The sequence below is a fragment of the Cololabis saira genome, chromosome 2, assembly GCF_033807715.1.
Source record: "Cololabis saira isolate AMF1-May2022 chromosome 2, fColSai1.1, whole genome shotgun sequence".
In the NCBI taxonomy this organism is placed as follows: Eukaryota; Metazoa; Chordata; class Actinopteri; order Beloniformes; family Belonidae; genus Cololabis; species Cololabis saira.
This window is the reverse complement of record NC_084588.1, coordinates 31,106,107-31,134,067: the sequence shown is the minus strand read 5'-3', so window position 1 is coordinate 31,134,067 and position 27,961 is coordinate 31,106,107. Positions and strand designations below refer to the sequence as shown.

Here is a 27,961-nt window from a genome sequence, read left to right as displayed (position 1 = left end):
ACAGTTTAAATGTTTAATCCAGCGTGGTGATTCTAACCAGCAATGCTGTGGAGCATTAACTTGCTAGAACAAAGGTCCACGTCAAGTAGAAAAAGGTCAATTGCTTAAGCCTGCATGAGTGTGTTGTGTGCATTACAATCCAACGGGGGACTCAGTACACACTTATGTCACAAGTACAGTTTCAATAGTGCTTCAGTCTGTAGAGGAGTACTTCAAGGCGCTGCACGCTGTTCAAACCACTACGCCACAAGAACTAATAAACGCAAGGACACAAAGACAAGTAACGATGAAATTACATCATTATTTTTCAGTTGCCCTTTGACAACACAGTCAGGCATGTAGAAAATTAAGTTTTATCCACTAGTTTAAGTAAAATCATTGTACAGGCATCTGCAAAATATTTCAGGAATGAGCACAGTAAATACTGATTTCATATATATATATATATATATATATATATATATAAAGCAAATCCTGTATTTTTCTAAATGTATCATGGAACTAGCAAGTGGCTGATGGAGGTGGAGGAAGTCTGTTCTATCACCGCTGTTTCCGTCTTCAGCTGGTACCTTATACAAGTTCTCACTCTAGTGGACAACACATGAACTGCAGGTGATTGCCATGTGTTCAGGGACAAGTGGCAGCTGGAAGTTGGCTGGTTCTCTCTTGTGTTGATGTTGTCCTACTCCGGATGACAGTGAGCTTTACGAAGTGGATCTAATAAGAGTTTTACAGTCCAAAGCGGGCCGGGGTGCGTCTGGGTGTCATGGGAGCCTCCTCTTTTCTTCCTGGGGTACAGATTTTTACTGCCCTGAATAAGAAAGGGTGATAAAAAAAAAAAGAAATGAAAAAGTCAGACGTAGCCATGCTTTCTTTCTTTCTGCTTTCTTCGTATTCTGTACTGCGTGTAATCAAATGCTGAAAATCTCTTATATGAAATAGTGGCTGCAGTCCAAGAAATGAGCAAGAGGAAGACTGGCCTGCATGGCTGATTGCGAACATGAATGCAGCGGGACCGGGGGAGAGTGGAAAAGAGACTTGTGTCTCTGTGAAGACTGTTGGGACATGAAGCCCGACGTCTCTGACAGCACAATCTATCATCTTTAATTACATGACACTGACACTGCCGACACTTCTCTCATCTCCCCCTCTTGCTCACACAAACACCTGCAGCAATTACACCATCATGCAATAACCCCTCCTGTCACCGTGCATCCCCCCTCCCCCTTGTCATTTTGTCTCCTTGCTCAATTCAGAACTGTTGGGCACCCTTTAATGAACCAGTTGTTCATATTTTAACACTACTAACGTGGAACAAACAGAAGGTTTTTTTTTTGTTTTTGTGTTTTTTTTGGGGGGGGGGGGGGGGGGGGGGGGGGCGCTCCACAATCATACACATTTTTCAACGAAGGCTAGCCTATACCAAATGGCTTTTTCACATCTGAGCACATGATATGACATGATACTATGATATAGTCAGATTTCTGATGTTTCAATTTATTTTTCACAACAATCAAGTAATCATCTGTATTCCATCAATTTCTGTAAGATATATATATATATATATATATATATATATATATATATATATAAAAAATTCATTTAGTCATTACATTATTTTAGTCAAGTCATAACGGATGTTTTAAATTATGGTAATATATTTTTCACAAATGTGAAAGGTACCATGATTATTGTATATTCATTTTTAATCCAAATGTTACATTTTTAATGGATTCTAAATGGCGGTGCAGCAGTTACAGTGCCAGGCAGAGGTTGAGCTGCTTCATTGGCTGCATGCGTGAAGGAGTGGATGAACCAGGTCTGGTGTGGCTTGTTATGACATGGCCTCACTATTCTTGCTATCTTATGGCGCCGACACATTTCTATGGCTCCTAATGATCTGTTTTTTGTTGGGTTTTTTTTGTTTTAAACCAGTTACTACATTCAGTCACTATTTTATGTTGCAGTTCAAGAAGCCCCCTACTGGCCATAGTCATTGTTACCAGACTGTCAGTGATTTGATCCCAAAAAAAGAAATAAAAAGAAGTAGGCATACAATGCCCAAATGATACAAAATCACACTGAACATAGCACATTTTACCATAGTGACATTAACATGACATAAATATACTAGCACCACCTTCTCTCCATGAGGTTTTGTAAATGAGCATGTTACAAATATTCGCTGGAAGTTTGGAAGAGAGTGGATTGGGCTGCAGCTGGCATCTTCCCTCGAAGGGATGGACCATTTAGTTGCAGGAAAACGGGTTTAGGGCTCACACTTATATGTTAGAAATTCACTGCTTAAATTCTATGGCAAATAAATAAAGCCAAGGTGGCTTAGAAATGGTGTTTGTCATTTATTCACCTGAATGCGATGGAAGATCATGAATACCTACCCCTAGTCCACAAGAGCATGATCATGCTGAAATTAGTCTGCTTTACAAAAAAGGCTGGGGACCCTTGAATTATAAAACTATGCTGGTTCTCGTTACACAGTCTTACTATTGATGTGATTCTGAAAATACTTACATTTCTTTCAGTTTATGTTCAACAAAGCTGGGCCATTTACTGACTGACAACGCTGATCTGCACTGCCGAGCAGCGAGACAGGTAAAGCAGCTGGCACATGAAAGCAAAGCGGACTAAATATTTCATCCTGGTCACACTGAACTCGGAGAGGAAACAGTGGGAAAGCCTGCCAGAGGACAAAGGCAGCCAAGAGCCCAAGAGAGCCTTCAACTTCATTACCACACATCCAACTCCCTTTCTTAAATCTAATTCTTAATCCTATACCTCTAGTGTGATTATTTTCAACACATCTGTCACACTAAAGACAGATAAACCGGCTGATTAATTAACAATAAAAGTTCTTTTTAAATCAGTCTTTATAACCCGATTTCTCTCCGTAAAGCTCGCAGATGGGTGTGAAATTAATTTTTTGGTCTAATTTGAAAATGAACGATCCCCTCCTTTCTCTGTTCTGCTGTGGCACAATTTAAATTGCTGCAGTAATGGGGGTCAGCCAGGAGTCAATATTATTTCTTTTTGTCTCGTCTGGAGGGACCAGAGGTGAGAAAAGCTCATCATGAAGAGTGAGAAAGGTGGAGTGGAGAGAGGAGGAGTGAGGGAGGGGTGGAGATATGGATTGGCGACGGGGTAGGTAAATGAAATGTTTCTAATCTTGACCGTGTTCGGAAAATGAGGGCCACGAGGAACTTTACTTGGGCGAGGCCTGTACGGTGAACAAAGAACGAGGTAAGACGCACTGCTGACTTACCTCACACAGTTGGTGTTGCTTTTCTTCTCCTGCTCTTCTCGACGTGCACGGAGCTGCTCCTCGGCCAAGGCCATCTCCTCTTCCATGTTGGTGAGCTCCTCCTTGGCCCGTCGACGGTTCTCCTACAGACCAAAAGAAAATATGTTAAGATACAAAGATAGTACTATTTCACATTACCTGACCAAACAAAAGCCACCAGCAGGATTTTACTGATAAATCAAAGGAGTCTCCATTACTGCAAAGCTACTGCAGTGGTTAATATGTTTCAGCTTCTCAGTCCCTCAACAGCCACATGCTGGGGTCATGGTGAAAAATACTTAATTTCAGTCAAATTATTAGGCTGCACTGAGCAAACAAAACAGCTAATAAGATTTCTGAAACCACTACATTTGAGTTAACAACTGTTGAACATATTATTAAAACCTGGAAGATAGTGAGGAACCATCGTCCTTGAAGACGGGGTCAGAAAAAAAAAAGTCTTACGGACACATTTTGTGTTTGCAAGTGAAAATGAAGCAGCGTTTACTGACACGTAAAGCAGGAATGTCTGAACGGAGCAAAAGAGTGGGTCAGTGTGAGAGTTCATTGTCTTTCAAGGATTGGCCACTACAGACTTCGGTTCTTCGCCCCCTTGAGAATCTTTGAGAGGTTTTGGAAAGACTTTAAGCAGCAGTCCAACTCTCCGGTCCTCGAAACTACATCTTGGCAAAAAAAATGAATACAACTCTGGACTGGAGTAAATATGTGACACTGCTAAACAAACGCCCAACAAACTATCAAGACTGTGTGACCTACTTTTGGCCGAGCAGTGAACTGTTAATTTCAGTCAAGTAGACCCAAACATTGCTCATATTTAATTTCTTAATGTCCTTCTCCATCCACAGACATTAACACAATGCTAAAAACATAAAACAAGATGGATTTTTTTTAAAACAACACTTTTCTAAAATATCCATGTTTGGAAGATTAAAGAATCTGTTTAAACATAAATATCACAGTTCTAGTGTGCAACCATTAAAGAATAAAAATAGACATCAAGTAAAAAAAAATACAGGAAATAGTTTTAATAGTGCCACGACTTTGCCCTGCCAGCTCCTCTTCTTTCATTTCTGCTTGCCTGTGGTTTGATTTCCATATTTGTCAACATTGCAAAGATGTTATCATAAAAGTAGCACTGACATCAACACAAAGATTGTCAGCATTATGGAAAATTCAGCAGCTTTGTTTACCTTCCATCATAGTTTTAAATAAAAAGAAATCAATGCCTACAACAGGACATTATTCTTTTTGAATCAAGAGCTGCCATCACATGGGCACGTCTTGTCTTGTACACGTGCATATGAACGATGTCCAGATTGAGAAAATCTGATTTTATTCTTTTAATGGCGGCATCTATTTCAATTGTATTGTAAATAAACCACACTGTTCCAGCCCAGGCTCGACATACCTGTCTGGTCTTGCCTGCGTGTTTGATGCTGTAAAACATGGGCCCAAGTTCTGCCAACCACTCTCCGTCCACTGCAGTCACACACTGCATGTACTCCTGCAACACAGAACAAAAATGCAACACCATCAGAATCTGTTATTGTTTTTATTTTATTTTTTTTTAAACTTGTTGCCATCAGACTTTTTTTATTTTCAACTTTTACCTTTGTGGTCATGACAAGCTCGTGGTAGATGATGTAGTCAGGGGTATAGCCCATACCAAACAGGGAGCTGGTAGGATGGAGGTGGCATGGCATGCCCGTTCTCACGTTCACATACTCCCCAATGCCCTGGAAACAAACGCATGCATAAATAACAAATCAAATGTGCAACTTGAAGTTTGAGGGTGGGGGATACTGCACCCTTGTGTTGGAGTGTGCAGAAGTTTAAATGCATATTTGTGGTTGCTTTCACAGCTATGCTTTAAGGTCACAGCAAAGCAGATCTTCTGGGATAATTTGCTTCTCAACCTGGCTTAGACAGCAGGAAAATAAATCTAAACTATATCCAACATTACTATGATTGCTTAGGTTAGCTGGATACTCATAAGTCAAACTGAGAACCATTATTATATAGTCATGATTTCAAATTCCCTTTCAGATTTTAGCGCTGTATTAATGTGGGGCCAGAGGGGATATTTCACCACTCTGTAATTATGCTGCTATAAATCTGCCACAACCAGTCGCCACTGGGCCTAACATATTAACTGAGGCGGACCCAGAGTGCACAGCGAACCTTGAGCTTGGCCGCCTGGTGGAAGTAAGCTGCGCAGATGCACTTTCTAATGATGTCCCAGTCTGAACCGCAGGACACCAGGTTAATCTTCTGCTGCACCATGATGTCCTTCAACTGAGAGCGTACTTCACGCACCTGCACAAGAGGGATTAGAAATAACTATCAGACAAATGATCATCTCTGCCATCATGTAAAAATAAGCCATTCACAAAGATCTCTCAAAATATTTACTTGAAAACAACAGATCACAGGTTTTCATGTGTGTAGACCCGTTTTCTTCCATTTCTTTTATATCATCTCAACTCAAGCAAAATAACTCCTGAATTGCAGTGTACGGTTTCCACATGGTAAATGAATGTTATGTTTCCATGTACCGCCAGAGATTTAGAGAGAAATGCTGACCTTGCGCATGGCCTTGGTGTGAATGAAGTGGTCATTGCACCAGATGCTGGAATAGTTGTTGTTCTTCCACTGCATGTAGACATTAAGGTAGGTGAGATGGTCACTCTCTGGGACGGAGAACTTCTCCCTCACCTGGTCGCTCTCTTCCTCTCGACCCTGTAGACATGAATACATTTAGTTGGTGAGTTTTCCAAAAAAAAATTTTAATATCTGAAGTTTTTGCATAAATTTAACCAGAACTATCATTCATACTGGATCAAACTTCTGTGCATTTGGCTCCTCACGTGTTAACTGCGATGTAGTCAAAGAACTGAACCCTGTGTGAGTGTGTGAGTGTGTGTGTGTGTGTGTGTGTGTGTGTGTGTGTGTGTGTGTGTGTGTGTGTGTGTGTGTGTGTGTGTGTGTGTGTGTGAGTGAGAGTCATCTGCTACAATGGTTAATACTTCTGAAACCAAGTTGCTGTTGTCATTCACATTATAGGTTAGTTTCTGAAACACATCCACACTTCCAAAATACGTTACTGAAAGCTGTTTCCTAAAAATATAACAATGAAGTGGGAGTCCCTTCATAGCTGGACAGTGAAGTTAACAATACTCATTAGTTGACTGAATTATGTAATAAATAGCAAATTCTTTAAAAGCGTGGACAAATGGCTGATTACTTAAAGAACATAACACATTAACACCTGGCCTGCCCGTTCCTGCACATCCTTCCCCTCCCACACATTTCCTGTCCACTGGGAATCCTGGTCCATGTTAATTATTTTTATACATTCATCTTTAAATTCTGGAAGGTCTTGATGGACAGGATTTATTTCGTCAAGGAGTGGGTAACAGAGTTTCTAAAGAAGCTTTTGTTGGCTGGATGATTTGTTTCACGTGACTTTTTACTCTACCTGTTCAACAGCTTGCAGTACTTCTTTAAATCTCGGTAATGGTTCATAGTGTTGTTTCTCCTTATGGACACTGAATTGGGGCACGTTTTGTACAGTATCTACTCCTGCTGTACAACTCACTTAGCAAATCTAAAATAATTCCATGCCACAGAATTACCTTTTTTCTTTGAGACTAAAGTTCCATCGATGCTTTAGGGTGAACAGTGGCTATTTTGCTGAAGATTACTATTAAATGTTATGCTTCCCTTATTCCCACGTGTCTAGGGCCATATTTGATAGGGTGGCATGACTAGTACACAAGTAAAATGGTATTTACTATACTATAACACAAGGAAAAAGAGTGACTTCAAAACCAGTGAGAGGCTATGCTTTAAAACTTGCTACATAATGTATATTATAATTACAGTCTTTGAGATTTCCATTATTTCAAACTGTGATTTCAAATGAAATTCAGTTAGTGTTTAGCTCCACTAATCACATCTGCATATACTTGCAAAGTAAGAGGGGGTGTATACCTTAGGTCTGTAGAAGATGGCTGGTACAGACAGCATGGAGACAATGATGAGGATGTCTGCACTGCAGCCCATGTCACAGGACACTATGAGCATCTTGGAGAGGGCAGGATCCAGGGGGAATTCCACCATCAGTCGCCCTGTTGATGTCAGAGCCCCTGAAAGGACAAAAATGTAGCAAAATTACAAGATGGGTGGATAGATGGATGGATGTGAAGAATACAGAAGGGACAGGCATTAAGATGAATGAAAAGCTTCTTTTACATCAAAAGCCTTCTGGTATAAGGGAAATGCCAGCATTACATGACACTTATGTTCACTGTGAGAGAGGAGGACACACAGACAGCTAAGAATACTAAAAAAAATAAATAAATAAAAAGGAGATCAAAAACTTTGCAGTTTCTGATTTAAATGATTAGGCAAAGGAGTATAAGAGGCTTATGATGAGGAAAAGCAGAGTAGCAGAGCAGCCGGTTTGGAGCAGGTAAGCCTTAATCAGAGATAATCTGCTGTTAACACACCATACAGGGAATCATCAAAAGTCCCCCCTTATCCCCAAAGCCCTAAATCCTCCAGAATCTGGCTAAGGATGAGATAGAAATGAGACCTGACCAGTCAAATCGAACACAGGATCAGTTACTAGGCAATTACTGTACTGGCTGAACTACACACAACCTCCTAAAGGCCTGTTTGCAGAGTCTGCATCTTCGGTGCTGCATCCTTCACAACAGCCAGTCTCCCGTCTGTGTTTGTCTCATCTCCATCACTTTACAGCAGCTCAAAGCAGTTACTATATAATTCAGTTCCAATGCATGTAAGCAAACTACCAGCATCCAGATTTAGATACACGAGAGAAGAAAAAAATGAAATTACAATTACATAACTCAAAATGAGAGTATAAAAGATTACAAGACTAAAAAAAGCAGAGAAAATTAATTGTAGTTTGGTTATTTTCATGAATATAGTACATTTCAGTTTTTTGTTTCATTTATTGTTTACTAGTCTCACTTATAACTACTATGTCAAGGTGATGATGAAGTGCAAGAGAACTAAGATCTGCCATCGAATGTTCAAACAGATTTGTGATATCATTACAATCGGTGTGTGAATGTAAATGTATATTTATTCTATTACTATCTTTTATTTATGTATTTTTCGTACTACTATTATTATCTATATTACTGTATCTCCTGTTTAATTGATGCTGGAATCCGAATTTCCCTGAAGGAACCTCTGCAATGCATTAATAAAGTTTGAATTGAATGGAAACTGAATGAAACTTTGTTTTATACAAAAACACAACATTTGATTAAATCTTTGAAAGGATAATAACATTTCAATAATGACTAATGTGTTGAATAACATGTCTAATAAACAATTATAAAATACAATTGACCCATTCAGTGTTGTGAAGCACCTAGTTGGGTTGTTTGATGGTTTTCTTTGTTCCAGCAACAAATAACAAATCAGCAAGTTTGAGGATTTGAAGATCCAGAATGTTTACTCTTTGATTCTTTTTTTTTTCTTTTTTTTTTTAAACTTTCAAACCAGAACAAGATCTCCTTCCCAAAACCTAAACATAGGAGTATCAGCATCTCCAGTAACCATCCACCCCTCCATCATCTATACCCGCTTATTCCTGCTGAGAGTAATGGGGGTCTGCTGTAGCGAATCCCAGCGCTCTTCGGGGGAAAGGAAAGACCTGGACAGGTTGCCAGTCCATCACAGGAGGCCACCTACCACATCGCAGACTAACAACCACTCACACTTATGGGCAATTTTGAATCAGCAATTAACCTGGAACTGAGAATCTTTTTGCTGTGAGCCAACAGAGCTGAACCAATGAAAATAATAATAATAATAATAATAATAATAATAATAATAATGATGGGCGCAGTGGGTTAAGAGGCGGCTCATATACTGAGGCTACAGTCCTCCTCCTGCAGCGGTCGCGGGTTCGAATCCAGCCCGCGCACCTTTGCTGCATGTCTTCCCCGTTCTCTCCCTCTCACCCTTTCCAGTCTGCATCTCCAATAAAGGGCCACTAGAGCCCAAAAAAATCTTTAAAAAAAAAAAAAAAAAAATAATAATAATAATACTACTACACGATACTGACAGGCATTTGCATGTTCGCAAAGCAGCGTCAGGCTCACCCACCTGTGTTATCCAGAGCTCCCAAAATCCAGAGCTGGTACATGGAATTGAGCATGTTGTCCTCAGGTGGCGGATCCATGAAATGGAAAAGGAGCAAGTCCTGAACACCCAGAGACTTCAACAGCAGAACCACATTAGCGAGGTTGGTCCTCTGGATCTCTGGTATAGTGGTGGTCAGCATCTCATTCTTATAGGCGCTCTGAGTGTAGAGCCTGGACGGGAGGAGTGACACATAAGCAAAACATAAAAATGTGTTTGAAGTTCAGGCCACAGTGATGTGAAAGTAAATTCAGATAGATTGAAACACATAGGCTTTTTTATACATATATCTTTGGTGTAAAATGGAACATTGCAGAGACTTAACAATTTTATGTTGTAACATTTACACATCGCCAGTATTTCAACTTAGCAGTGAGCACCAAACATAGCTCATCTTCTGAGGAAAGTTCAGGTTGGTTCAGTTAGTTGGAGAAACATCCAAAGCTAAATTTAAAAAAAAGGTGTAGGCGAGCGGGATTTTTTCCTTAAATATATTTACTTTCCTAAACATCACAGCTCATTAGGAATGCAAAATAAAATGCTTAAGTCAATTAAGAAAAAGAGACACCCCCCCCCCCCCCTCCTCCAAAAAAAAAATCCTCTTATGCCACACATGCAAAACATGCTAGAACAGACTGATGCCATATTTTAGGTAGGAAGCAAAAACAAGGCAATTGATTTATGAATGTGAAGTCAGCTAGATATCAGAGCTGTTGGATGGTTTACAACACAAAATAAATAAGTAATAAGTGCAACCAGCAGCATAGACTGCAATTACCTTCAGAGAAAGCTTAAAAAAACCCAAAACATAAATACTCTAATAAATACTTTAAACATCAAAAAGTTAAAGTTATTCTATGCAGTTGAAAACAGAGAACTGAGGCACTCATGAGGGTAAGGTTAATAAAATGCCTTTATTATTGCATGGCTAGTCTCTTAAAAGCGTGTCTACGCGTTTCAGCCAAACTGGCCTTCGTCAGGACAAAAGAGAAATATGCAGTCTTCCTAGAGCTAGCAAGATTTGAAAGTGGCGCTTCCTCTAAGCCCCGCCCCCCCCGCCCCCACCCACGAGCGCTCCGTCCAAAGCCTCACCCCCACAAACACGAACGCGCATACGATTATTAAAAATTTTGGACAGCACATTTACAGCAAAACTACCCCATGTCTCATTCACCTGTAAGCGAGGTCGGTTTTAGGGGGGGCAGGGGGGGGGCTGTGCCCACCCAAACGTGCCCACCGGCGTCTCCATCCCGGAGAGCGTCGGTGAACGGCACAGCAGCGCTGCGGTGCGCTGCAGGCTCTAAAGCCGCAGCCCGCACGGCACCGCAGCGCGCTGCCGTTCACCGGCGCTCTCCGCTCTCGCCGTGAGACGCCTATATACCCACGGACCCCATACAGCTTCCGAGCCGGAGCTCCTGCGGCTTTTCACGGGTGCGGCTGTTCACGTGTCCCCCCGGGCTGCTGCTGCTGCTGCTGCTGCTGCTGCAGAGGCTGCTGGGCAGAGAGGAGCAGCAGCAGCAGCAGCAGCAGCGGACTAACGGCTCCCGCTCCCCGGTTACACACAGCGGGGACCGAGCTGCTCTGGAAATAACTACATAATAAGTTATAACTATATACTGGGGTTCATGGCAGAAGGGAGGGAGGGAGGGGGTTACACTGGGACACTGTGAGCCCAGGAAGACCCGTGCGATGTGGACACGGGGCGGCTAGAAGCGAGTGCCCGCATGGGACAGGGCGGGGGGACGTGGTTTAAAATGAAGACATCTGATTGGTTCTTTCCCTTCCTGGACCTGGACCAATCCGTATCATTCGGACCGAATGAGGGGGGCTTAGAGGTGCCATTTTCAATCAAAATTTCAATCAAGGAGAATGCCTTTAAATGTAGTAATGGATCATCCTTTAATTCAAGGCCAACATTCATGGCAGGTGATTCATGTGCTACTAGTGCATACTGAGAGCTGACGAGGGTCTGGGTATTACCTGTAACACTGCCCTGGTCCTGTACGTCCTGCTCGGCCAGAACGCTGGTTGGCATTAGCCTGGCTAATGGGATAAACCTGGAGAGCATCCATACCAATGCGAGGATTGAAAACCTGTTGACATAAAACATAAAAAAAAAAGTGAGTGATACATGATGAATGATTTCCCTTGGCTTAAATATTTTACTTAACATTGGACACATCCAAGCTTGAAATACCTTAAGTTTGCAGTATCCGGCATCTACAACAAACATGATTCCATCAACTGTAAGGGATGTCTCAGCGATGTTTGTAGCAACGATGCATTTCCTCACGCCATCTGGAGCCTTGCAGAGAATGAGACAAAGTCGGTGAGCAGGAAACCAACACTATGAAGTATAGAAGTGCATGTAGCTGAATAATGATATGCAGTGGCTGAAATAAACCTTCTGGAAGATCTTAGCCTGGAGGTCAGATGGCAGTTGTGAGTAAATAGGAAGCACAGCCAGAGCAGGAGCATTCTCTAATTCTTCCAAACGCTCCACAATCTGATCAGATGTCACCTGAAGGGTCAAGATGAAAAACACTCAAGATGAGGAAATTATGACACTGGTAGTTAATATTATTAAGCATGGTAATTAAGCATAATTGGTTTGCGATATAGCCACTGAGACCTGACTTTGAATTATGTCTTTTTCATAGTAAAAAGGACATTGGAAATTGGTCCAATAATTAAAATACAATTTATCTTTTAAGAGATTAGCTGGAAAAAACAACAACTTTGATAGCATATCAAGCATTAATGAAACCAGAACCTTACACCAAAATGGATAAACCACCTGTTGAGGCATAATAGCTGCTATGTCCCTCACCTCAATATCCTCCTGTCCAGGCATAAAGATGAGGATGTCTCCCGCCATCCCACTGAGGTGGATCTGAAGCGCCTGCTTCACTGCAGCCTCCACATAATCTTCCTGAGGGGTCTAAACGATGCACAAAATAAAGAAATACATTTTTTTTTAATCATTAAAATACATTTATATTGAATACTATACTTAAATACTTATAAATCTCTGGAAATTCAGACAAAACAGGAAAAGAATAATTCTTGACATGTCAGAGTAACTTCCTTTTACATTTGACAAAATGAAAACAGTGCGTTTGAGTGAAACTATGAAATAAATACTGTAAATTTGTCATCGACACATACTTAAGTTATATATGATGGCTCTATGTTGAAGGTAAAAAAGGTCGCACTTTTCAGAAAAATTAAAAATTACCAGCGATACCTGCTTAAAATGCTGTCCTCTACAGAAACAGCGTGCCTTGTGTAAGCAAACATACCTTACTAAACAAGACGTCAACTGGAAAGGTTCTTCCTGGAATATGGAAGATGGGCACGTTGCCAAAAAATGCTGCAAATTTGTCCGAGTCCATCGTAGCAGAGGTAACTATGAGCTTCAAGTCAGTGCGTCGAGATACAACCTGATAAGAAACAGTAAACAGAGGTGAAAAGGTTACCTTATATTATATACTTCGGACTGGAGTCAGGAAACACAACCCAGCAGACAATCTGTGTCTGCTCTGGAACAACAATAAATAAATTAGTGTTTTACACCAACTTTAGGGATGTTTGAGTTATGTCCTCACCTCACGTAGAAGTCCAAACAGCACATCAGTATTCAGGGAGCGTTCGTGGGCCTCGTCCATGATGACAGCGCTGTAGTGGTCCAGGTCCGACTCCCGCAGAGACTCCCTGAGCAGAATTCCATCTGTCATGTACTTTATCAGAGTTTTCTCAGATGTGCAGTCTTCAAAACGGATTGCATATCCAACCTGCGAGCGAACAATAATAACAAAAAGTAAGGTATAGCAAGAATACTGGAGCATATTTTGGCAAATGCTACAAAGTTCATTATTGTAAGGACGCTAACGAACAAGTTCAAATTGCAGACACTGAAACCTCGACCGAGACTTTCCACCAAATGTTTTCCAATTTACTGATTTTTTTTTGGTTTAAAACCAGCAATGAAAACTTTTTCAATTTCACATTGCATTTTTCCCTTCTTCCACTAGATGACAGTATTACCGCATACTAGTGTTTTATAATCTCCTTTTAATCAGTTTCATACATATACATATCTCATAGATTAACCACACTCGATTTTCAAAATAAAAAAAATAGTTAAAAGACAAGAAAAAATAGAAAACTAATAAAAAGGCACACCTGTGTACAGCAGGGACAGTAAATGCTACTGTCATAATGATATATTGGACCCACACATGTAGACATTTCTTGTGGGTTATCGTAACTGTTCTGCAGTCAGAGTTTCTCGACTCAACTATATTCCCAGTTATATTTTGTGTACATGAACCAGCCATGTGACTCACCTCCTCTCCAAGGTTGGTGCCGATCTCCTCGCTGACTCTTTTAGCCACGCTCATGGCTGCCACTCTCCGGGGCTGAGTACAACCCACCATGCCGTAGCGGGTGTAACCATCTTCATGCAGATACTGCGTCAGCTGGGTGGTCTTCCCACTGCCCGTCTCCCCGACGACAATAACGATACTGTTGTCCCTGCAGATTGCAGTTAATGTGACATAACCGTTGAAACACAATAAAGAGGTAACGCGTCAATGTTTTTACGCACCGTAATACAATTTTTCATGAAAACAACAGATTTACTTGAATTTATCAGGAGAGCAATGAACATATTGTTAAATCGGTACCTTATGATGTTAAGAAGCTGCTGCCTGACTGCAAATATGGGCAGGTACTGTCTCTGCTCCAGAAGACTCTTTTTCTTAGAAAATTCACTGCTGGCCTCATTCTTCTCCTTCATGTGGTCTGCAAATTTTTGATCTGCCCTGTGAGGCATTACAGGAATATTTATTAGCACTCATTTGAGTTAAATCTGTTACATTCAAAAATATTTAGATATTTTGTCAGTCTTGTCACCTGTAGTCTACTTTGCCATCCTCGCCCACCGCTTTGTCCCTTGGGTCTACTTCTTCTGTCTTCTTGATACCCATAATGTCACCCAATTTGGTCCCTGCCAGTTCCCAGTGTTTGTGTTGTGCCTGAAAAGATTGTTATTCCAGTTAATTCGCTCATGAAAATGAAAGGTTTGGCTTGGTACTGAAGGGCTGCAATGCCATAGATGCTCAATATACATACAGAGCAACCCAGAGACATCAGCATCATATTTGTGGAGTCAATTCACTTGTTGATAGTGGTTAACAGTGAAAAAAACAAAACATTTCAAGTAATATATTTTTTAAAGCCCTGAAAATTTGACACAAGAGCCCCAAAAGAGACTATTAACAGCAAAGATATTGTCTGATCTGTCCTCAATTGAATTTATAGCACCGATCTAGAAAATCATAAGAAACTGTCTTTACAGTCATGAAAACAAGGAGTCCTGCAAATAATGGTGTGTCCAAGAAAGTCCTTAATCAGTATTTCAGGATTAGAATATATAATAATAATAATACTGTAATAAATAATAAAAAAACAAAACTGTAGAAGTGAAGCTACAGAAAATGGTGCTTTTAAAGACAAAGGGTATGTTATGTGTTTTGCTTTTACTACACTGATGACTAATAATTAAGGACTATTTAGGACTGCAGTTTTAGAAGAAATCCCCCTTTTTTTATTTGCATAGTGGAGTACTTGTAAAAATCTAATGGCAACAGTGGGGCACAAGTCCAATCCACAAATGCCACAACCCACAGGCCCAAAAGATCAATTTCTAAACCCCTGGGATACTCTAGTGGTCTTCAATTACAGTCCTCGTGGGCCAGTGTCCTGCACATTTTAGATGTTACCCTGCTTCAGCACAACGTGATATAAATGACTGTGTCATTATCAGATCATGATGACGTGCAGATGACGACTATTAATTAGAATTAGGTGTGTTAAAGCAGAGAAACATGTAAAACGTGCAAGACGCCAACTTAAGAGGATCGGAATTGAGGATCCCTGCTCTAGGACAGTGGTCTTCAACCCTGGTCCTCCACTGTCCTGCACGTTTCAGATGTTTCCTTGTATCAACACACCTGATTCTAATTAATGGTTACTCCAGCTTGTCATCAAGGCATGCACAAGTCTCTTAATGACAGTTATTTGTATCAGGGTGAGCAGGGAAACATCAGACATGGATGACAGTGGGCCCTGAGGACCAGGGTGGAAGTCACTGCTGCACCCTTGCATGTTTTTGTCCATGTCTTGACTGATCACTATTCACAAAAAGGTGATGTTGTGCGCACCCAGTGATCATCTGGACTTATAAATGTATGAACATTTCGTGATTATGAGGACCTGTAAAACCAGACTCTGCCCCTTCTTCCTGAAGTCCTGCGACCCCCTGCTGCTAACTCCTGGTTATCTCGGCCTGGGTCGAGATAGCCCGTTTACGACCCCCACGGCATGGCCGGAGATCAAAACAAGGACCCAGCAGGGTTTCTGCCAGGGAAAACAGACTTCCTTGGGGTTTTATGACACCTAAGCAGGGGTCGGGACGCAGCGGAGCCCTGAAACCAGGCCTCTTTGGACAGACACAAAAACCTACCAGCAACCCCCCAGCATGCCTTGCGGGATGGGGCGGCGCCCACAAGCGGCGCCCCATCCAATCGCAATGAGGCACCGATGACGTCACCGCAGCGCGGGTAGGATCAAAAGGACCCTGCCGCTGCTCCTTTTCTCTCTGCTTCCGATCACCCTCTCATCCGAGCTGGATCGTTTGGCTCTGGGCCAAGATCCCATCTCCCTTTCTCCCCCCGGCTGGGGGGAGGTGTAAGGCCCCATCGGGCCGCTCCGGTGGACCTGCAGCCCGTTGAAGCCGCGGTGCACGGAGCCGCCCCCATCAGCTCCCGGTCTCAACTTTTCATCCAGAGTCCTGCTTCACGTGTCCTCGGTCCCTGGGAGCTGGAAAGGGGGGGGAAGCCGCTTCGAAGCTCGGCCCCGGCCCAGGGTGAGACCCGTTCCTCTTTCCTAACTTCTCTCTCTCTGCTCTTAAACTTCACCTGAAAGGACCTGTGGACAGCCTGCCCTGCGCAGAACCGAGACGCATCCCGCTGCCCGTCCCGGGGCCACGCGCTCAGGCCGACGGGCACCAGCACTCAGAAGAAGTAGACTGGCCCCGCGCGCCCCCGAGACGACGTGATAGCCTCCGGACCGGAGCTGGAGCGCCGGCTGCTTCAGCTGTACCCCCGTCCTCTCGTGATTCCAGAGTCAGGAGGAGGAGCGGGAGAGGCGGGAGGACTCTCTGGGATCGGACTCCGACCAAAGACCCGGCAGGAACCCCTGATCGGCACCCGGAGACCCGAGGAGGCGTGAGGTTTTGAGACCTGGGTGTATGAGTTTAACTGGGAGTGTTACAGAGCTAAATCTGTGTTCAGAGCTGAGATTACACCACCATCATTATAAGGACTGTTTTCATTAATTTGTAGTCACTACTTTCTGCTAGTCATTCATGTTTTAAAGCGCTGTTTTCTGCAGTTGATCACGGTTTAACACCGGGATCACCATCCGTTCTAATTGCACGTGGCCCAGAGGGCGCGTCCATCTTTAAAAGACCACAGGAGCCCTGTTGAACTGTAGATGTTCTGTATCTTCGTTATTATTGCTTGATTTCTTCTTTTTTTTCATTCCATGCATTTAACGTTTATGTTTCATTTTATTGATTGTTGTTTTTCTAGTTAATTAATTGTTTTATGGATACTTAAGCCATTTCTGCCATCAGGTTTATTTGGGTGTTGCGTTTATCATCTTTTGACACCCGTATGTAAATAAATTCTGATTGATTTCTTTATGAGTGGTTGTGTTATTTCATGCAAGATTTGGTCACAAATTGATTTGTTTAAGCAGAGCCTAGTGTTCGGATATCACGCCTTCACTGTTATTCTGTAAGATTTGCTGTTCTGCAGGATAATTCAAATCATAATGAGACTGATTTTCTGCTGTTAGTTATCGAATCCCACCGGAAGTAAGGCCCCGGCGGTGGTGCCCCTACGAGAATTATCATTTTTGATAATACAATTTGATAAATAGTCAACTTTATTAATTATTAATAATTCTTTAATAGAATTATCATTAGCCTTGATAACTGGACAGCCAAGCTACCTTGAGTTGCACAACATAAATGGCGCCCCAGCGTGAGGCTCTCGAAACGATATTTGTGACCAGTTTGTATGAAATAACAGAACATTAATTTTGATCGGGAAAGAAAATATTTTTATTTTGCTTCCCCCCTCATTATCTGATTCCTACGGTTATTTTAAAACATCCCTGTTCTAATGGCAACCTCGCCTCACTAAAGGGTGATTGCTTTGTTAAGTTCTTTAATTTTATTAATTTGAACTTTTATTTTTCATCACACGATTATTAATCTTGTGATTGATTTCCTCTGCAACCTTGCTTCACTGAAGGTAATGGTTGGGTTTGCTTTAAGTTCTGTTAATTTTATTAACCTGAACTTTTTCTATCACTCAATTTTTGTGAATCTGTTTGAGTAATTTCCTCTTGCAACCAGGTTCCATGGAAACTAATGGTTGGCTCGCTGTAAATTCCTGATTTTTATTAATCTGAACTTTTATTGAGGGATCACTATTTTATTAATCGCTGATTAATTCCCTTTTGCAACCATACTTAACTGAAGGTAATGGTTGACTTAATTTCTTTAATTCTATTAATTGAACTGTTGCTGATTACCCCATGTGAGTTATTAATCTTCTCAGATTAATCTCTACTGTGTTTTAAATTGAATCTTTAATTTAAAGTTATTTAAAGATTCCTCCCTGTTAACTCACTTTATTAATTCCTTTCAGTTGGTTCTTGCTTCTAAGGTTATAACCAATACCCCAGTCTCTCAGGGTTTGTTATCGGTTTAATTTCTTCTAATCTGGGTGATAACGTGAGCTGACTTCGTTAATAAGTGTAATCTCTTGCCAGAATCCCAAGCGAAGCGCTGGGGCCTGGACCGTGAGCTGAGGTGTGGTTATTAATGGCAGAGAGCTCATCGCAGTGGACGGAGAACCAGCAGAGGTGGACATGCAGGCTGATAGAGATCGACCGACAGGCAAGTCTGTTCTTAGGCTGGACCCAAAAGTGGTGAGCCCGGTCATCTCATCCCCTGAGCCCCCTGGTCAGACACCACCGTGAGTAAGCCAAAAATTAATTACCCGAAAGGAGCTGCGGCCCTTCCCAGTTTTCACTGTTACTGACGCTGAAGAAGCAGCTCAGCGTTTTCTTAAAGTAAACCAGAGAAGAACGACCAAGGCGCAGACGCCGTACCTCAGAGCGAGGGGGGTCCCACGTTTGACCTTTTTTAGCAAAAGAACACTGAACAGCTGCATTACCTTGTATGCAGCGGCCCCCTCACAATTTTTCTGACCCAGAAGTGGAAGCCCGCTCCACACCTGAAAGGGGGGTAGGATACTTTGGGGCATTAAAAAAAAATTCACGCCTACACACAATTTCCAGGCTTCCATAGCCGACATAAGTTAATTTGTGTGTTTTTGTCGCCTAGCAATTAATCAAAGAGTGGTTAAATTGTTGGTTTTTGTTTTAGGTACAGTGTACATACTGAAACCTAACTAACCTCTCCTTTTATCTTTCATCTACCGCACTTTAAGAGTGATATCACTGTGTTAGGTAAATGAATGATGTTATTGCTTTGAATATGTTCTTCTTTTCATATTTTTGTGCATTGCTCGCCTAGTGGACTAACCAGGCTAGCCTCACGCCCCCAACCAGAGTTTATGACCACATGGACTGGTGCACCGTTGTTAGATTCGACAACCAGACCCTGCATTCCGGTTTTCGATTCGAAGGGGGGATGTTGTGCGCACCCAGTGATCATCTGGACTTATAAATGTATGAACATTTCGTGATTATGAGGACCTGTAAAACCAGACTCTGCCCCTTCTTCCTGAAGTCCTGCGACCCCCTGCTGCTAACTCCTGGTTATCTCGGCCTGGGTCGAGATAGCCCGTTTACGACCCCCACGGCATGGCCGGAGATCAAAACAAGGACCCAGCAGGGTTTCTGCCAGGGAAAACAGACTTCCTTGGGGTTTTATGACACCTAAGCAGGGGTCGGGACGCAGCGGAGCCCTGAAACCAGGCCTCTTTGGACAGACACAAAAACCTACCAGCAACCCCCCAGCATGCCTTGCGGGATGGGGCGGCGCCCACAAGCGGCGCCCCATCCAATCGCAATGAGGCACCGATGACGTCACCGCAGCGCGGGTAGGATCAAAAGGACCCTGCCGCTGCTCCTTTTCTCTCTGCTTCCGATCACCCTCTCATCCGAGCTGGATCGTTTGGCTCTGGGCCAAGATCCCATCTCCCTTTCTCCCCCCGGCTGGGGGGAGGTGTAAGGCCCCATCGGGCCGCTCCGGTGGACCTGCAGCCCGTTGAAGCCGCGGTGCACGGAGCCGCCCCCATCAGCTCCCGGTCTCAACTTTTCATCCAGAGTCCTGCTTCACGTGTCCTCGGTCCCTGGGAGCTGGAAAGGGGGGGGAAGCCGCTTCGAAGCTCGGCCCCGGCCCAGGGTGAGACCCGTTCCTCTTTCCTAACTTCTCTCTCTCTGCTCTTAAACTTCACCTGAAAGGACCTGTGGACAGCCTGCCCTGCGCAGAACCGAGACGCATCCCGCTGCCCGTCCCGGGGCCACGCGCTCAGGCCGACGGGCACCAGCACTCAGAAGAAGTAGACTGGCCCCGCGCGCCCCCGAGACGACGTGATAGCCTCCGGACCGGAGCTGGAGCGCCGGCTGCTTCAGCTGTACCCCCGTCCTCTCGTGATTCCAGAGTCAGGAGGAGGAGCGGGAGAGGCGGGAGGACTCTCTGGGATCGGACTCCGACCAAAGACCCGGCAGGAACCCCTGATCGGCACCCGGAGACCCGAGGAGGCGTGAGGTTTTGAGACCTGGGTGTATGAGTTTAACTGGGAGTGTTACAGAGCTAAATCTGTGTTCAGAGCTGAGATTACACCACCATCATTATAAGGACTGTTTTCATTAATTTGTAGTCACTACTTTCTGCTAGTCATTCATGTTTTAAAGCGCTGTTTTCTGCAGTTGATCACGGTTTAACACCGGGATCACCATCCGTTCTAATTGCACGTGGCCCAGAGGGCGCGTCCATCTTTAAAAGACCACAGGAGCCCTGTTGAACTGTAGATGTTCTGTATCTTCGTTATTATTGCTTGATTTCTTCTTTTTTTTCATTCCATGCATTTAACGTTTATGTTTCATTTTATTGATTGTTGTTTTTCTAGTTAATTAATTGTTTTATGGATACTTAAGCCATTTCTGCCATCAGGTTTATTTGGGTGTTGCGTTTATCATCTTTTGACACCCGTATGTAAATAAATTCTGATTGATTTCTTTATGAGTGGTTGTGTTATTTCATGCAAGATTTGGTCACAAATTGATTTGTTTAAGCAGAGCCTAGTGTTCGGATATCACGCCTTCACTGTTATTCTGTAAGATTTGCTGTTCTGCAGGATAATTCAAATCATAATGAGACTGATTTTCTGCTGTTAGTTATCGAATCCCACCGGAAGTAAGGCCCCGGCGGTGGTGCCCCTACGAGAATTATCATTTTTGATAATACAATTTGATAAATAGTCAACTTTATTAATTATTAATAATTCTTTAATAGAATTATCATTAGCCTTGATAACTGGACAGCCAAGCTACCTTGAGTTGCACAACAGTGAGTTGTCACAATGTTATGGCTTCATGTGTTGTTCATCTGAGATTCCATTTACCTAATTTTAAAATCTGGGAAGCAGATTTTATTTTTTGTTTGTTATTTTTAATCTTATCTTTTTTTTTTTTTTTTAAGATTAAAAAATTGAAAAAGATCTTTGAACTGAAAGAGGCTGTACTGTCTTTATCACTTGACTTTACTGTAAAACCCTCTATTTAAGCAAAATCAATATAATAACAGATGCGCATCCAATTTACCTTCTTGCGCTCTTTCTGCTCACGATGTTTACGGACAAGCTGGCTGCCCTTTCGAGAGATGATGGCCATGTCAGAGGTGGCATCCTTTACTGGAATGACAGGCTCGGGCTACAGGAGAAAAACAACAAACACATGCAATTATCATAACATATCATAAAATTCTTTTAAGGTAGGTGCAAGATTTACATTTATTGCTTTAGTAGTTGTTTTAAAATTTAACAAGCAAGTAAAAGATAAGTGGCACTCATGTTTACAAGGACAGAAAGAATATAAAGAAAAGTGATAATATAATCGAGATGCTAAAAGAAACTTCGGCCATAAACTGGATGTTATTTACCTGCTTAGTGAAGACTATTCTTCCATCCAGAAAGGGAGGGACCAGGTTGTGGACAAGCAGGTGCACCTTAGTCGCATTGTCTTCCTCAAAGTCCTCATCTACCTCTAATCTTTGAACCACACCACTGGTCAACATACGGTTGGTCTCCCATCGATCATTATCCTGAAAGAAGGAACACATCCTAATCAAATACGGTTATTGTCAATACCATAACCAATAAGAACCGACTCTGCTCTGGTAAGTACACACATATAACATCTAACAACACATATAACATGTATATCTGAATGTGCTTTACGTCCATAGGAAATGAAATGAAAAGTTGTGTTTTACCTCGTTAATCTGCCTTTTCTGCGCGGATATTCTTTTCTGAGTCTGTTTCTGAAGGATCTGCTCTCTCTTCTTTACATATTCTTCAGAGGTGGAAGTGAAAGGATTGTGGAACTCATCATAGCCTTCATCCATCATGTACCAATCTCTATCAGCTTGCTGCAATTAAGGGAGATAATTTAAAAAAAAAAAAAAAAAAAAAAAAAACATCATTAGCAAACTTTTGTTAGTTTCTATAAGCTACTGATGAGGAATATATGGCGATACTCACCTTTTGGTCCTCCTCCCACTGTTCTTTCTCACCTGCATCGTCAAACATAATCCCTCCCTCACCATCTCTTTTACCTGAAGGAAAAAAAATAGGAATTGTTTGGAAAAAATTTGAGAAAGAAATGTGTGTATATATATATATATATATATATATATATATATATATATATATATATATATATATATATATATATATATATATATATATATATATTTATTTATTTATTTATTTTTTTAAATAATACCTTTTCCTTGAGATAAACGAGGGGTGGAGCCCAAGTGCTTTCTGTCATTGGCCCACTCGTTGTACTTATAGGATGGGGTAGGCAGGGGTGTGTTGTCAGTATAACGGCCTCTGACGGATCTAAAAAAATAAAAAATAAATAAATAAATAACATAAGAAAAACATAGTATTAGTTTCCCTGCAGCTAAGCATTTAAAGTTAGATCCTAAAGTTACTGCACATCACAGGCATATAATACACACCAAGAAGGTAAAAACGTGGACAAAGCCCTGCTGTGAAAATGCAAGCAGCTATAACCAATAAATGATTAGAAATAATTCACATGACCAAATGATTATTAACAATCCCAGTTGATAACTATATTATCATCTTCATGTGCAAATAGAAATCAAAGAAAAGTAGCGTTTTAGGGTCAGGAAGCTATATGAACATTAAAATGAATGTCAGTTGCTTACTTGTCCCTTCTTTCACTTTCTCGGCCAGAGCGATGACTTCTTTCTGAGCGATCCCCCTCTCTGTGAGACAGAGAGGGGGATGGCGACTCCCACTGGGAATGCCTTGTACTTGCATAGCCACTGTCATCCTCATCCCAGTTAGAGTGGGAAGGTGTGAAAGAATCTAGGGAAAAAATAGAATTAGTTAAACGAAATAACAATGATAAGAAAATAAGTAATTTCTTCTTCTTTATTCCATTACAAAACAATGAAAGCAAACCTCTTGGATGATCCTTAGGTGAAGCGGGTTCATCTCTCTTACTCCCCCGGCTGAGGCGATCTGACCAGCCGTCTCTCTGTGAGCGCTCACTCCTCTCAGAGCGGTCCAAGCGCTCTGACCTAGCGCTGCTACTGCCGCGAGGATGGCTGCTCTCTCGCTCTTCTGAAAGAAGATAGGTCAACGATATTTTTAGCATCTTTAACTTATTTTAACAGATTAAAATGTCTCTTGAGTTGATCTAGCACTTAATTTTTTTTCTAATTGCTTTGATTCAAGATGAATATACATTTCTAAAATGGAACTACAGGCTGTTTGCTCAACAAGTGTAAAACTGAGTTATATCAATATCATAATAATGCCACAAAACAGGCATGCAGATCATAACTTCTTTTTTTTTATTAAATCGCTCACATTCGTGTTAAACATAACGTTTATCTTCATTACAACAAAACGACTGCAAGACTAAACAGTTACCTCTTTCCCCCCGGCGCTCTTTGCCCTTATCTCTGCTTCTGTCTTTGTTCTTGTCCTCCTTGGAGGAGGCGTACACTCCATGTTCACGCCTGTCTTTCTCCCTCTGCTGGTTTCTGCGTCTGAACTCTTCACTGACCCCTCCCGGGTTGGAAGGTGTCTCAGAACCAGTCACACGGTACTTTCTGAGAGCAAAATAAAACACATTAACAAAAACTAAAAAAAAGTACATTTACCGGTACATTTAAGATGAGCTTAATATTTTGGCACCAGGGGTTTTACTGCATAAACATTTGACAAAAATAAAAAAAGATATTTTGCTCTCTCTCCTTGGACTGTAAAATTTTCATGGTTGCTATGATATGGGAGTTTCATCTCCTGGCAGGGTCCCCCCCATATACTGGCTATAAAACCACCTTAGGTTGACAGGTCAAAAGGTACAGACAAGATTAAGAGCAATCTCTGGTCCTCTGGAGTCAACAACTCCATCACGTAAAACAAACTTGGAAAACAACTAAAGGATCCAAGACCACTAAGCTCTACAGGCTTCTGGAAATATCAGTTTTATTAGGATGAATGTCAGTTCCAAAAGTCGAAAGGACACCACTGGCAGGAAGGTGGAAGTTATGGATGGTAAGCATAAACTTATGACAGGTTTTTGGAATGACCAAACACTGTAGGAGACAGGGAAACGTGCACAAGTAGCATCAGAGATGAGACGTTATTAAACAGATGTTCTTGGAATAAGTGAATGTAGGCCAGTGGAATCAGGAAGACATAGGGGCTACAGGAGTGACAACTATGTACTTAGTTAGGGACAATGAACATCACAGAGAAGAAGTAGCCATAATTCTAAAGGGGGGCGTGGGGGGTTGAGAACAGCTTGAAGGAATGGCAGCCTAAATAGGCTGCCATTCCTTCAAGCTGTTCCCAATTTTTTTTTCATGTAGATTAGACCCAAAGGAAAACAGATCAACACACCAGTCTGTAACATAATAGAACAGTGTACTTACTGACAAACTCATTACATTTACTGATTTTGAGAAAGCAATAGTTTTGATTGCAACATCAAACAATCTGGCGAAGGCTAAAAAATGTACAGCACAGCTGATAGTTAAGTTCATCAAGACATTTTACGCCAGCTTCTCATGTAGCATGGGAAACAGCAACTACTCCTTGCACGTGAAAACAGGAGTTGGACAAGGGGGCATGACATCCGTGCTTCTCTTCAACATTGCATCTGTTACACTGCTCTTTGAGGAACTATATCCACACTACAAGCCAGGAAGTCTACGGGACGGGTTACCGCTGAAATCAGACTTAACAGCAGCTTTGACGTGTCTGAACAAAGTTTTTTTGTTGACTGAAAGATTAATTCAAGGACACTGCATTTGAGGTAATCTCTGCTGAGCTGTTTTATGTTAACAACACATTAACATGTACCGTAGATACCACGTCATTTGAAGTCAAGCTGGATGTATCATTTAAAGAAAACAATGGTATGTCTTGACTAACCATATAAAATATTTTGTACCTTAATCCCAATTAGGCCTTTAAAATAAAATGTGTTGCCTTTATAAAAAAACAAAAAAAAAAACAAACATTGCATCTAACAACTGGAAATAAATCAAAAGTCAGATGTGAAGCTTCTTCTTAGTGTTGGAAGACCTAGATTTTGCAGATGGTTTGGCTCTCGTCTTTCACACTCACAAGCATATGCAGAAGAAAAAAATAATGTCTTAATAGTTTTTGCATAACAAATTGGCTCATAGATAAGTCAGACAATAAAATAAATGATGACGATATACCAAATCCTGTGTCAGTTCAAGTTAATGTTAAGGATCTAGGCGGTTGGAGGAAAAAATATCAGTATAAAACTAGGAATGCTTTTAAAATGCTAACCAGTGTATGGAAGTCTCTCCAGTACACCATCAAAACAAAGCTTAAATTATACCAAACTTGTGACATCTCTACCCTCTTGTGTGATTCTGGAAAAATGACTGAAATGGACACCAGACAGTTGTCAGTCTTCCAAACGTGGAGTCTGACAAAAATTTTGAAAATATTTTGGCTCAACACCATATCCAGTCAGGAACTCCATGTCCTATCCCAAAAACAGAAAATGAAAACTATCACCAGAAGATTAATGGGAATCTATCTGCAATGCGTTGAGACGTAACAACGGAGCATGCTAAAAGAAGCCCTTTTTTGGACTCCAGAAGGATAAACCCAAAACTACCAGGCATCCCACTGTGGAAAAAGAGATAAAGCAGGTGAATTTAAATTTGACCAACATATAGAAGATAGCCAGAAATACACAGGAGTGGAGGACCTCTGCAGCGGCCCTACATGCCAGGAGGTGTAAAGGACAATAAATAGATAAGTACAGTTTGCTCAGGAGTAAACCTTTGCATAAAATTGCACACATTATCCATAATTGTCCAACAAGACAGCTTACCTCTCTTTCTTTGCACCCTTTTCTTTATCATTGTCTTCTTCGTCAGACCCCGAGTCACTTTTGCTTTCCTCCCAGTCTTTAAAAGAGGAAACCTTTGACTTCTTTCTATTTCTGTCATCACCATTAGAGTTTTCCAGTTCCTTAGTCTCGCGCTCCTTCCTTTTTTGAGCAGCCAACAGATCCAAGCCCAGCAAAGATGTGCGAGGTGTAGGTGCTCGAAACACGTGTGGTTCTGAAGCCGCACTCTTCTTCTTCACTATGAGACCACCGACATGAGCAGCTGGGTCGCTTCCTTCCAGCCTGTGCATGGACAGATCTTCATCATCCATAATCTGGAGGGAAATAATGACAAAAAGGTAAATATCTGCAGCCCTAATAAGCTTAAGTCCCTTGGTCATTGTACAAGTTATTTTACAAAACAAAATGAAAAAAGTAAAATAAACATTGCTTTTGCCGAAAAGGTGTAGGCTGAAGCCGTAGTTTATAGTGCCTATCCTTTATCTCTTGTGATCAGCTTAAATCTGAAACATTAGCATTAATCCGTGGAAACAAACAATGCATAAAAAAGACCAAAAAAAATAAATAAGACAAAATATAAAATTGACGTTTCAAATTATAATGTTTTTGATAATATAGTGTTATAGTGTTATAGTTATATTTATTTACAATATTTTCTCTAACCATTTTCTTAAACTTGTAGATAGAACTGCACATTTTTAGGTCGTTGTCACAACTTTGTCATATTTGTCAACGTTGTCATATTTCTCTTGCCTTAATTGATGTACATCTCTTTTTAATATTTGTTCTTGCTGTCGTCATTTCAAACATGAGTTTCTCCCTCAGGTCATAGCGCGTTTGTTTTATTTGGGACGAATCCTGAATGCAGTTTGGAAGCAGTTTCTGCTGGACTTTAAAGACAAATAAAACAGTTTTCTGCTCCACTATATCATGGAATTTTAGAGTATTATATTTAATAAAGAGATTATTTGTTGCTTCTGGCCGCTTACTGCGTTATGCGTTTATAAACTACTTTTTTCATTACTTTCCTGGTTGTGATAAATACTTTGGCTGATTTCTGCTATTTTGACTACTGTTGTTTTTAGAATCTATATTCATCTTTTTATTCATTTTAGTATTATAATTATTGTTCGCAGTATTGTTTATCGTACTTTATTATTATTGTTGTTCTTTATGCATTGCTGTGCCAATCCATAAAGACAAAAAAGAAAAAAAACACGAAAAATGTTGATTTTGTCCCAATGAAACAATGAAAACGACCTACAGTTTAGCATAATACATTTCCAATGAGACTGGAAAAAACGAGTCAGATGAAATAACGTATACGTCCAGGCAGTAATCTGTAACTCATGAAATAGCATTTAAGTGAAACAGAAGACTATTTATCAGTGAATTAAAGGGTAAAGGGAGTTAACTCACCTCAGTGTTCAGTAGCTTGTGCTAGCTAACCCACCAGATGTTCCTGTTAAACAGTAAAACTGTCCCGTCTTTCGTTGAGTCTACAACACAGAAACTATCACATGAACGCCATGATTTGTGGATTAACGATCGACTTAATTTAGACAATACAGACTCAGATCGTGCTGGAAAACAATCTTTCTTTTCGTAAAAACAACGCGTATGTTTACAGTCATTTCAATCCCACAATCCTCTCGCAGCTCCTCTTCTTCTTCTTCTACTACG

The 27,961-nt window shown here is 41.3% G+C and overlaps 1 protein-coding gene across 1 annotated transcript; it reads right to left on the bottom strand.

Moving 5' to 3' along the window:
* dhx38 (DEAH (Asp-Glu-Ala-His) box polypeptide 38) lies at positions 1-27,943 on the bottom strand. The gene is made up of 27 exons (XM_061743334.1): positions 27,698-27,943; positions 26,261-26,592; positions 23,806-23,987; positions 23,332-23,493; positions 23,073-23,235; positions 22,619-22,737; positions 22,375-22,448; positions 22,107-22,262; positions 21,774-21,935; positions 21,437-21,544; positions 14,420-14,541; positions 14,191-14,328; positions 13,852-14,038; positions 13,111-13,296; positions 12,805-12,945; positions 12,333-12,443; positions 11,907-12,023; positions 11,700-11,807; positions 11,483-11,595; positions 9,467-9,675; positions 7,313-7,467; positions 5,903-6,058; positions 5,501-5,635; positions 4,930-5,055; positions 4,728-4,823; positions 3,281-3,402; positions 1-811 (listed from the first exon to the last, which is right to left on the bottom strand). The coding sequence occupies exons 2-27, from the start codon at positions 26,587-26,589 to the stop codon at positions 730-732; spliced, it is 3,759 nt and encodes a 1,252-aa protein (XP_061599318.1). The 5' UTR covers positions 26,590-26,592; positions 27,698-27,943; the 3' UTR covers positions 1-729.
* Between the last annotated feature and the right edge of the window lie 18 nt (positions 27,944-27,961).

What these genes read in the sequence shown, in the direction of transcription:
- dhx38 (XM_061743334.1), bottom strand. Translation starts at nt 26,589, where the DNA reads ATGGATGATGAAGATCTGTCCATGCACAGGCTGGAAGGAAGCGACCCA. An exon ending in AGCAGAAAGAGCGCAAGAAG is followed by an intron (nt 14,542 to 21,436) that starts GTAAATTGGATG and finishes CAATCTTTTCAG; the next exon opens with GCACAACACAAACACTGGGA. An exon ending in AGGCTAAGATCTTCCAGAAG is followed by an intron (nt 11,808 to 11,906) that starts GTTTATTTCAGC and finishes ATTCTCTGCAAG; the next exon opens with GCTCCAGATGGCGTGAGGAA.